This window comes from Podarcis raffonei, chromosome 1 (genome assembly GCF_027172205.1).
Source record: "Podarcis raffonei isolate rPodRaf1 chromosome 1, rPodRaf1.pri, whole genome shotgun sequence".
Classification (NCBI taxonomy): Eukaryota; Metazoa; Chordata; class Lepidosauria; order Squamata; family Lacertidae; genus Podarcis; species Podarcis raffonei.
The window spans coordinates 78,756,083-78,768,558 of NC_070602.1; the positions used below are offsets into that span (position 1 = coordinate 78,756,083).

General features: G+C 41.1%; 1 protein-coding gene across 5 annotated transcripts in view; it reads left to right on the forward strand.

The window, feature by feature from the left end:
- The first annotated feature begins 5,997 nt into the window (after positions 1 to 5,997).
- SIGIRR (single Ig and TIR domain containing) overlaps positions 5,998 to 12,476 on the forward strand; it is a 34,083-nt gene continuing 27,604 nt past the window's right edge. For 2 of the 5 annotated variants that reach the window (XM_053395942.1, XM_053395982.1), the window contains exons 1-3: positions 5,998 to 6,177; positions 7,367 to 7,534; positions 9,930 to 10,053. In XM_053395942.1, the coding sequence (XP_053251917.1) occupies positions 9,954 to 10,053 (100 nt within the window). In that variant the 5' untranslated portion in view covers positions 5,998 to 6,177; positions 7,367 to 7,534; positions 9,930 to 9,953. The remainder of the gene's footprint in view (positions 6,178 to 7,366; positions 7,535 to 9,929; positions 10,054 to 12,476) is intronic. The other 3 variants (XM_053395961.1, XM_053395950.1, XM_053395971.1) reach the window with 3 other exon arrangements.

The following is a 12,476-nucleotide window of genomic DNA, read 5'->3' on the forward strand; positions in this document are numbered from 1 at the left end:
AAGACTGGACTGGCTTTATTTTAGTTTGGACAGAGTAACAATAATAATAATAAATAATAAATTTTTATTTATATCCCGCCCTCCCCAGCCGAAGCTGGGCTCAGGGCGGCTAACAACAATCAAAATAATCCAACATTCTAAAAACATTCATTATAAAATTAATTAAAATCAAATTGATGGCAACCATTAAGCAAAATTCTGTGCAGATTGCCAGAGGAGGGGGTCAGGCTGCGCCCTGACCAAAGGCCTGGTGGAACAGCTCTGTCTTGCAGGCCCTGCGGAAAGATGTCAGGTCCCGCAGGGCCCTAGTCTCTTGTGACAGAGCATTCCACCAGATTGGAGCCGCGGCCGAGAAAGCCCTGGCTCTAGTTGAGGCCAGCCTAACCTCTCTGTGGCCTGGGATCTTCAGGATGTTTTTATTTGCAGACCGTAAATTTCTCTGTGGGACATACCAGGAGAGGTGGTCCCATAGGTACGAGGAGAGTAGTCAGAAATCTTACATTTATAGAGAGACCTATCTTTGAGGTTTTGTATCAAAGGGTGCTGGGTATAACTCTGGTATATAAAAAAAACATGTGCAATGCGGGCCATAAGGGGAGTTGAAAATAAACTGAAAATGAGGACACCTTATAACTGATGTAAGATAACTTTATTAAACATGTAACTAACCAGGGTAGTCTTGCACTCCACATGGAAACTTTAGGAACAATGTGTTTCAAAAACAGAATCCTGAATAGGCCACTAATGCAACATGCAATAGTTAGTCTCCACTGCTGCCTTACATAAGAACATAGCAAGCTGCCTTATATTGAGTCAGACAATTGGTCCATGTAGCTCAGTATTGTCTACACAGACTGGCAACAGCTCTCCAAGATTTCACACATGGAGTTTTTCCCAGCCCTAAATGAAGATTGAACATAGGACCTTCTGTATGCAAGACAGATGCTCTCCCACTGAGTCCTGAAACTGGAGCCAACTATAACTGATCTCTTATTTTTGTAAAATGGGTGTGATGTTTTTGTTAAGTTGTGCCGAGTTCTAAAAAATAAAAAAGCATATTAAAAAACATAATTCTTCAGCAACTATAGGCAGTGCTAATATGAAGTGGGACACTACACCTTGAAAGTCCCCTTGTTACAATATTATTTTTATTTTTCTAAGAGCATATATGTATAGACTACACCTTTCCCATAAATTCCTATTTTGCTCTTTCTTTGCTTTACCACCCTGGCCCCAAGGTATTAATTTTGAAAACTTCAATTTGGCAGGGTGCCTTCTGAATGACAAAAAACTAGAGTTACTTTTAATACAGTACCTACTTCAGTGCACTCCAGAGTTTGGAGACACTACTTTTATGGACAGTCCCCACAATGATGTGTTAGAGAAGCACAACAATACAATATAGACATCCTCCTTCTTACCTGCACATGGGATTTGATGCTATAATGCATTGTTATATATGGCTATGTTGTTTAGATGTGTTTATGATGAATATGTGTTGTAATGCTATTTGTTTCTTATAATAATAGATTTTAAAAGTATAATCTGTCCGGGCAAAAGGAAACCTTTTTTTCTCAAATCTATGAATTTTCCTATATTCTCTATAATGTTGGTTGTATTCCAGAATATAATGCATACTGCTACTTTTCTAATATCAATCCTGCTAGTTTTTATCCTTCCTTAACCCTATATTAGTGTTCCAGATTTGAACATACTCACATCTTGTGTTCATTATTTGAGGTCCTTCTCCAGGTCCTCCCTCTCTAAGAGAATTTCTGAAGCTGGCAAAAAGGGGGAGATCCTTTCCAGCTGTGGCCCGAGATTCACCTGATGCTGACATCAACATCTTTTGGACACCAGGTTAAGCTTACTGCTGCTTCAGTGATATATTCTGGGAGGCACAGGTGTAGGCTTGGGAAGTCACCTGGCATGCATTACCGTTGTTAACATCTCTGTTGAGTCATTAAACTTTAGTGGATCACCTCAATATTATCGAACACTCAGTGCTAATGCTTTGTTCTATCACTATAGAAGGATAAACCATTATTACTGGATACATTAGCTACCTAGCAACTTGTAATTGGGTATTGTGACACAGGAACACTTAAAACAGTGGTGGCTAGCCTGTGGTCCTCCAGCCTACACATATCATCTATGCTGGCTGGGGCTGATGACAGGTGGAGTCCACCACTTTGTGCAGGACTACAGGTTAGCCACCCCTCTTTTAAAAGGTTAACCATCATGCTTGTCTGCATATGTGATAATGCTAATTTCAGAGATGTAAGGAACATGCATCTGCTCTGAATTTCCAGTAGCAGCATCTGTGGATAGGGACAGTGATAAGAAATGTACCTAGAAGAATTGCAGCAATGCTTCTCGGTGGAACTTTTTGAAAGGAAAGGAAAGCCCTTATTGTACAAGCAGCTGGTAGTGGAACTAGGCTAATAAACATTGCTAGATCTTATTGCTGTCCTTTTTTAAATATATAATTTCCTATATTTTATTGGCACAAATATTTTAAAATATTTGGAAATACATAATGAGATCTCAGTTCTATTACTGAGAATAAAACTTCATCAACTGGAGTAAATTACACAAAAGTCAAAATGTTTCAAACTGGAAAGTGTTATTATTCATACTCACATTCCAGGAGCTGAGGTGCTTCCTTAAAAAAAGAAAAAAGTTAAGAATTATAGCAAAATATGTCAAAAGTGTTTTCTTTTCTGTCCTCATATAATAGATCTCAGGGTGTTTTGCCTTCACATCATTTGCTTTCCAATTTGAATTAAAGCTATTATGCCGAGTGGGTGAGACCCTGGCATTAAACAGTGTGTTGTTTAATATTCCGCATTTGACATCCAGTCTGTGTGGAATGAATGGAGCGGAGGTTTGTCCTAATCACGTCCGGGTTAGTATGGCAATTCCTATTAAAGGATCCATCCACTACAGACAGAATTTTATTATAGCACGTTCAGCAGAAGGAACATCCTGGCACCTGCATCTGAATTGCCATGGAGAGACACTCACTACTTTGTGCCTCTTAATGCTCTTTATAGTACTGGAAGCTTACATGATAAAAAGGGGTTTATTTTAGAAGACAAGGCTTTTAGTGTTGCAGTAAATTCTCATACACAGGATTAGTCTGATGGGCTCATTATTGTAACTTACAGTCATTTATTTATGCTCAGGAGTGAAGAAGCAGGAAAGTGAAATTACACACATCATTAATACTTTCCAAAGCTTGTCTAATGTCTGCTATTACTTCCTTTTCTACTTTAATGCTGCTCAATGTTTTCTCTCTCAAGACAGCCAGAGAGCACTAATAATCCCATTAAGTAGGTTACCTTTCAGTCATTAGCTATATGGGGTCTCTTCTTCCCAAATATGAAGTGATCTGCATATTGTCCTCAGTCTCAATTTGCCTAATACACAGTTCAGAATCTTTAACATAAATCTGCACAATATGCATATGTTTATTTTCCATCTTTCCTCCAAGGAACTGAAGGTGGCATAAATACCCCCCTCCTTTAACCTCACAAAAATCGTGTGACATACGTAACACTAATGACTAGCCCAAGAACACCTAGTGAGCTTCTTGGCTGGCAGAATTTGAAAATGGGTCTCCCCAGTGCTAATCTGACACTCTGGTTAATGTGGTCACTATTAGTGATGTAGTAACAGGGGGGATATAGGCTGGTATTGCTCCAGTACTCTTTCCCCCCGGAGTGAATACAACATGTGCTGGAGTACCAGGGGGATTGAATTGCTATGGTCAATATTTACTGCCTGCAGCCATAGGCCACTGCCAGTACAATGAGATACACAAACATAAAAGATAAGGAAATGAAATTTCTACTTAAAATTAAAATTACCTTAAAGCTTATTTCTGTTGCTCTTAATTGTAAAGGTAAAGGGTCCCCTCACCATTAGGTCCAGTCGTGGCTGACTCTGGGGTTGCGGCGCTCATCTCACTTTTTTGGTCAAGGGAGCTTCTGGGTCATGTGGCCAGCATGACTAAGCCTCTTCTGGTGAACCAGAGCAGCGCACGGAAACGTCGTTTACCTTCCCGCCGGAGCGGTACCTATTTATCTACTTGCACTTTGACGTGCTTTCGAACTGCTAGGTTGGCAGGAGGCTCTTAATTGTACTTTGCTCAAATTAACAAGTCACTATTGCAAACCACTGACATTTGGTTTAAAATTATTGCCATCACTCATGTTCTTGCTTCCACTGCTTCACATGACCGGGTGCGGGGGCACTAGAGGGGTATTTGAGGTCTCTGACACTGTTTTTCTCATGTGAACTGTGTACACACTTCCATGCTTGTAATAAAGCTCGCTCCACTCACCCACATAGATTCATGCATCACAGTAGCTTGGACTAGATGACACTTGAGGTCACTTCCTACTCTACAGTTCTGTGACTCTATGCCTTGGGTATATTGGCATGGTTTCTTGGCATGAATGCTGTGGAAGTGCTGGCTGCAAGTATGCAGGTTGGGGAAGGGGCTGCAATGTGTGCATGTGTTTGTTTACAGTGTCATGTTTTGGCACGCTCATTTGTGTGTGTGTGTCTGTGACCATGCATGCGGAGGCAGAAAGTGTGCCAGGATTGGGTGGTGGTGTTGCTATGGATGCATTGAGTGTCCATTATCTTCACTGAGCTTGGGCAGTTTCTGTAGTCCCTCCTAGCCACCACTGTGTGGGATATGGATCAAGAGTTTTTATGCCAGCAGATTGCAGCAGCCATGCAACATGGCAGATTCCTATAATTTAGATTGCTCTACAGGGCTGGTAATATTTACTCCTGTTCACTTCCTGGGTAAAGGATTTTTTTTTTGTTTAAGTTGTACACAAACAGGTATATAAATAGCTGGACAAGTGCCCAGAACAGAAAAAAAAAGTCCTGGAAACTGAGGAAAGGGGCAGAAAAACAGCCCAAATACCTTCAAATTCATTAATAAGGAAAACAGATAGACAAGGTAGTGTAACTGAAACATACCAAATCATTCTACAAAGCTCAGCAAGCAGCAGAACAGCAATGAATAAAGGAAATGTGTAGAGGCTAACATGCCAAAAATGCACACAGGAAAAATTGGACTTGATGACCTGTTTGCAATATAAGGCCCCTGTCTGGAAATCCACTATGTTCTTTAAATGTACCCTGAAATGGGGAATATTATTTTTAGAGAACTACATCCACTTTGTTTCATGGGGCTTCATGTAAACCACATTGAGGATTCAAAGCACAGTCTTCATAAGATTATATAAGAGAAAAGGTTGTAGAAAAGCCCTGCCTTCAAACTCCCTGCACATCTCTGGGAAAAGAGAACCAGCAGCATCCAAACCTAGCCCAAGCAGCATCTTAGTTAGTAGGGGGGAAAGGCTGACAATTCTGTAACGGCAGGGGGAAGCTGATGCAGGTCCTTTTCTCCATTCTCCTGTGTATATATCGTTAAAAACAAGAAGTTGAGAGTACCAGGTATATATTAATCAGGTCTATCTCCGTTTCTTGTTTGCGGCACAGTTTACATCAGTATCTATTTAGATCGATAGTTTTAATGGACCTATGAAAGGAAGTCGCCAACAACATTACCAATATGCAGGCCTGATACACAAACTTATTTAAGCAAGACATTTTGTCCGCATTCCTGGGACTCCAAGCTGGCGCCTAATGGACTGCGAAAAGGAACAGCCGCAAAGCGACCCATTCCGCCCTAGTACAACCGCTTGAAGTGCTGGCTCTGAACAACAACTTTTTCCAAGCCTGCTGACTAAGCAAAAAGTTAGCATGTTGAAGTTATATATTTTCCAAGCCACCTATCTACCCTCTTGCTTCGATCCGTCTAGGCTGAAGAGTGTAAACAACTTGCCTGCATAGGTGTGTGGGGCCTAAGGCCGAGGCAGCCAGTTGCATGCTGGGAGACGTAGTACTTTCTCACGAAAGGAACTTAGCAGCGAGGAAGCTGCCGCACTACACTACCCAGAATTCCTCTGCGAAGAGAGGTGTGAGGCACCGCCCTTTGACTACCTGAGCGCAGGTTGTGGGTTCCCATGGCAACAGGGAAGAGGGTTAGTTATGAAGACGCCTCCTTGTCCCCTCAGCTGCTAAAATTGTTATCTTCGCTCAAGAGGGTTTTTTGGGGGTGCAACTGGGCCATGGCTTCTTGAGTTAGAGGTTGGTGTTGCTTCTTTTATTCGTTGGAGTCTCGCGTGCTGGGTCTTCTCTGTACTAGGCCAGGAAGAGAGAAACACGCACGTGTCATGATGGTGATAAGAAAAAAGGCTTTTTTTCTTCTTCTTAAGGCCTCCAAGAGTGGAGCTTAGGCAACGTGAGACTATTACTGTGGGAGAGGTAACAGCTTCTCGTTCCTTGGGCTGTGCCTTCGTGCAGTACAAAAGCAGTATCTTGGGACATACAGTGAAAATGGGATTGCTGCCTTTAGTAAAGATTAATCCGTTCTTCCTTTTTGTAACACAATTTTAGCGTTATTTTGCAGGTATTCCTCAGCAGTGATTATGATTGCCCATATTAGGAATTGAGGTTGAAGTTAAATTTGCAGCTTGAAATTGTTTGCTGTAGAAGTAATCCATATTTTTATTTGAAAAAGGCTTGGGACACCTAAACAAAACATGAACTCCCCTAACTAAAAGACCTATAGCTTGATCCTGTTTACCTGGAAGTCATTAGTGCAAAGTTGAATGGGGCTTACTCCTAAGGAAGTCAACATAGGAATATAGGCTTTGGATAAAATCGTATGCATACTTACTTACTATTGAGCACAGTAGGACTTGCTGCTTTTGAGTAAACAGGCATAAGATCTACTGAGGTAAAGGGTGGGGTGGGGAACAGGAACTTAACATTTCCGTCTTAAAACCATTTAAGCAAGTCAAATTGATTTTAGTGATCCAGGCAACAGTATTTACAACTACAGCCACGGATTCAGTTTTCTTATTTTAATTTGTGTTCATTAAAAAAGTGTAGGCGCACAATCTAGCCAATATTTGAGATGTTTTTAACAACACAAACTTATACATATACTCAGAAGCAAGTAACTTTGCTCAGTGGGGCTTAATTCCTGGTAAGTGCACAGATGATTGCAGCTAGGACCTCCTTATACTTGGTGGGGCAGTGCTGAGTATACATTTAGGCTTGCCACACAAACCCTTTGTTCCTTATTGAAACTAATGGGACTCAGAAGTGCTTAACTTTGGCTGGGTGTGATTAGTTTTTTGTTAGACGGCTATACTGTTGCTTCTGAGCTTTAAAAAAATCCTAAAATAGAATATCATTACTAGATCATATTGGATATCTTGGACATTTTATAGAGAAGCTGTTGTTGTAAAACTGAATTTTAATTTATTAGCTACAAAATGAATAATTGGAAGGAAGTGGACATGTTTGGAAGATGATTGATTGCTGGGGATACTGTGGAGCTGAAATTGTACGGCTTGGTTTCTAGGGCAACAGGTTTCTCTGCAGCTGTTCAGAAAAGAATGAAGCCATGCGTAAGGGAGAAGTCTATAATCTGTTGGTAAGATTCTACCCTAATTTCATGGGTGCTTTGGACTGTCCAGGCAAATTAAAGCAACATTTGTTAAGAATTCAAGATACATTATAACTAATAAGCTATTCATCTCTGATGTTCCCTGAAATGCATCATTTTGAGCTTCTTGGGGACAATGCTACAGCATCACATGGACAGAACAGATGAAAATAATTTTTGTGACTTGAAGAACCAGATTTTATGGGCCAATATACCTAGGTTACAAAACATTCGGGCCAAAATGCATAAACCATAATAAATTATCTCCCCACTCTGCTCTAGCTTGTATGGTTTGTACTCTACCACCAAGCTGCTTTTCAAATGTAGTTAGTTAGACTGAATATTGCTCTTCCCATTGCACTAAATGAGAAACAGTATTAAGAACAAAAACCTGATCTTGTTGTCTCCCTTGGAAGGCAAATAGGAATCACAAGGAGTACCATGCCGGGTCATAATTGTGCAGCAATTATAGCATCAGTGCAGTGCAGCAAAATACTCAGGATATACCAACACAACACACTGCAGTTGCTCTGTGTGAGGTCTTGCAAAAGTCAGATATGTGGAGTGTGGAGGAGTGTGATGCCACTCTGCAAAATCTTTGAATCGGGAGACCTCCCACCTTAGTACTGTTACCAGTGTTGTGACCACAAACCATATAAATTAGCCAAATGTGACCATTACTGTAAAGCACTTTGCATGTTGAAAGTACTATGTAAATTATAAATAACTAATTTAAAAATGAATATTGGATGCCAGGGCCTGTATTTCAGAGCCATCCTAGGGCATAGGCAAAGACACCAGTTGTGTTGTGATAAAACTGGAAACTGCCATACGCTCCATCTCATACTAGTACCCATGCCCATGGGCAACACAGAGCAGATGGGACAGAGGAAAGGGAATAGGAAATGCAGTGGACGGAACTCCAAACAGTGGGTGTCTGCTTTGTAAATGTTGCCCTACTTGGATCACAGCAATTCTGTTCAAGGCCTGTCGCCATCTATCAGGTGTGCCTCAGGTGATAGTGCCTGTGGTATCTGAGAGGATGGTGAAAGAAATGTGTGCATGAGTAGAATTTTGTAGTAAAATCCACGTGTCTGAAAGACAAGAGTTCTGTGGCAATACTTGATATACAGTCTTTCCTGTTTGTGAGCATTCTCGCCCTGTGTGTGAAGGGTGATATGCAAATGCCATAAACAAAGGGCTGTAATGTGTCAGCTATTTGGTTTAGTATTATATTGTTACCACCATTGTATCGATTTGTCATTTGCATTTTCTGTTCTTGGAAAATGTATTAAGCCATTTTTGTCTCTTTTGGAAGTTACTTGACATAGATCAGGTACCTCTTACTGTTACATACTAAAAACTTGCCTGCCATTCATATAGTTATTGTGGTTAAGGATTACTTGCTTATATGGGACAGCAGCTTTGATCAGGTAGTGATTCTGAATACAACTTTGGGGAGCCTAGTGGTTATTCCATGTTTCATGTTTAGGTTTCTGAAAGCTTCTCTGTAATTGGAGAGTTGTTCCTTTTTATGCATTTTCTTTCGCAACTGAACTGTATATCAGCTGCACTTCACGATCAGAATTATGAGTAGCCCTGAGTATGTATTTTATGCTACATTTAAAAAGAAAACAGCAGCACATCTTTTACAGATTAAAAAAGAGAATTCAGCTCTACTAGTATTGTTTTTCAGTTCAGTAACAGAACTTACACACATGGTGTAGCTGTCAGGTTTGGTCTTGTCTTGAGATCTAACATTTTCCCTTTGCATGAAAGCAGGCCTCCTTGGTGTATTTTCCTTGTTTACTCCTTAGGGGGGTTCTTGTTTACTCCTTGGGGCATTTTCTTGTTTATAGTCCACAGCAGTCTTTGCCAGGATCCAGGATAACCGGCTGGCTTAGTGCCACAGAGCAGCAATCCTCACAGCTGCAGAGCTTTTGAGCAACCTGCCTCCTGGCTCTTTACTGAGCAAACTCTTGGTCGGCTGTTTTGCTGCCAACACACTGGGTGGGTTTGTTGATTTTAAGAGTCCAGGTTTCATTTTCTCCTTGTATGCAGGTGGAAAGGTGGGTGGAGCAATGATAGCAGGTGGGAGGAACTGGCTGTCCCGAGTGCAGGCCTGGAAGATTGTGATTGGGGGTGGAGAATAGAACAAGTCATTTAAGGAGGACATGGAATGAACAACAACAAAAAAAAGCAGAGGGAGATACTTAACTGGCAAAGCCAGTCTGTTGGCCAGTCATGTGATTAACATGGCTACAATCAGGGAGTGCACAGCAAGGACACACAAGGAGTCTCAGGATTTGAAGGTGGCTGCCTGAATCTCAAAGAGGGAAGTCCATAAAGGTAATTATTTCCCCTGTGCTTTTCCATTTTGTAGGATGCTGCTTGTGAATAAGCTAAAATGACTGTGAAATTGCTCTCTCTTCTGCCTGTGCCATCTGTGCTCTTGGCTTTCTGCCTTGCCACAAGGAGTGAGCAGGAAAGGACAGCAGCTTTACAAGGTGAGACGAAAAGAAAAAGTTTTCCTGGTGTTGGTCTGTGTGTTTTATGAATATATGTAGGCTTGTGGTGCTTAGCAATTAAGGCAGTCTGACCCACTCTTTTTTCTTCTCTGTGCCCTTCTTGCTTGACCTGATCAGGCCTTCTGCCTTTGCAGTCACTTGTGCTTCAACCACTAATCGCTCTTCTGTGTTTGGATATCTCTTTTTGGAAGAGACACACTTTATTTATGAGACAATATGAGTATTTTGAGAGAAGATTTGAAGCTTCTTATATGGCAGGCCTATTTCCATTGTTGTTTCTGTTTGGCACAGTGGGCTTTCCTAGGCCTTGCTTCCCAATTTGAGATTAGTTTTCCATTGTTGTTTTTTGGTCAGTGAGATTTGTGTGCGCGTGTTTGTATTGCTATCTGATCATAGGGGTGTCCTATGTTTTTCATTTGTTCTTGAGGCCTCATTGAATTCCATTCTCCCATGACACACATTGCCAGGTTCCTGTAGGCTTCACATTAGCTCACTGATGCTTGATATGGCTGACTTCTGTCCTGTGAGGGCTTTTCAGTAGTCATCATTTGTCTATCCATCATTCTCTTTGCCTTCTGCTTAACATTTGCTGTAGGGGTGCATGGAGCTTTAGGAGAGAGTAAAAAGTGCATCCACTGTTCTTCTGATCTATACAATCCAGTCTTACTCTGGCCTCTGCCCATGCTGGCTCTGCAGCCAATGGCAAAGCATACAGGAACTTTGGAGAAAAAAATGGGCTATTCTTCTCTGGGAACACAGGATGCTGGCTAGTCAGTTGCATTCTAAGGGGTGGCTTAGTACAGCAACATAGTCATCCTATTGGCTGATCAAATCCTAAGTTTATCTGCTGACCAGCTATGTGGTGTTTATTTGTTTTCTGTTTTTCATTTGCATTACTGTTGGCTGCCTTGGACATATGTAGAAGGAAGTGGAATACAGTTTTTTAAACAGAAATTAATTAGTAGTGGCCAACTTGTAGGGATCTTAAAAATATGTGAGTGTGCTACTCTATATTGCATTACAGTACCTGTACTGTGCAAACCTGTGTGTGTTAGGCTTTCCCTCTAGTCTTCTAATCTCTGGAGTAGGTGTCATTGCAGTGCTGAAGAGACAGGCAAGAATATACATTTGATTTTGCCTTAGTCGGGCCTATAAATCCTCAGCTTCTAGTCCAGAAGTGCCATAGACTCATTCTGCCTTTGCCACTGTGATGTTTGTGCCACAGCTGGATACTACAGGGTTAAATTTAGTATGTGGTGGGGCAATGAAACACTAGGTTAGCCATACATGGAACTGACACATTTATTCCCATAATTAGTGTTTTCAAATGACCATATAAATAAATAGTTGAACTGTCGTTCTAGGAAGTGAGCAGATTTATCTCTGGAGTGGCACAGATATCTGCATACTTCCTTATGATTTATTTTTGATGTGGCTCACAAAATGATCAGGCAGTGCACAATGAAGAAACTCTCCTGTGCTCCTTCTAGATTTAACTTGCTATCCCTATGCATTGGTAAAATAGCTTTGTTAGTACAGAGATGAAGTACTCTTTCATAACATATCCTACTACAAAGGTAAGGATGCTAACATTTCCATTTCCATTGACTGACAATAGGGAAACAACCTGCATCTCTTATTAAGCTGTATGCTGAAGTAGGGTTGTGTTGGTATCCATCTGTCTTGGGAGACAATAGACGAGTGTGCCTTCGGGAGTGAAGTCAAGCTGTTGGAGAGTTACAGTGTCTGCAGTGGCTCCAGAGCCATATGCAGAGCCATATGCAGGTGTTTTCTTGCAGGTGGAGCAGAAGAAGGCATCTGGTTTTGCTGCTAAAGTTACACCATGGTGTTTCTTCTCTCTGCACTCCTACCAGTGGTCATCCTCTGGTTACTGACTGAGTGTCTCCAGACACTGTGATTGCCTCCAAAGGGTTCCCACATGGTGGGGTTAATGTTGCCAGCCTTCATGTCACATTTGCAAACATCTTTGTAACACAGTCGGCCAACAGACCTAGTTTATTATTATTTTTTAAATTTATATACTACCCTTCATCCAAAGACAATAGGCCAGCTTACAACATAAAAACACAAAATACACAGCATAATAATAATAAAAATACCCCCTTCTGTTATTCATTCATTTATCCCATACTTCCAGTGCATTTTCCCATGACTTTCCAAACCGCAGAAAGCCTGATTCTTTTTTAAAGTGGATTTGTTGAGCTAGTGCAACACAGCCTTTCAATCCAATTTAACGGCTCAGACCTAAGTTTCCGATGTGCTCTTGAATTCCATGTGCAAAATACTGACTGTCTGGAGGCACCCTTAGGCAATTTATGCTTGCCTAATTGAAACAGCAACATAAGATGATGTGGGGTGCTACATTTTGATGTTTCTTAGAG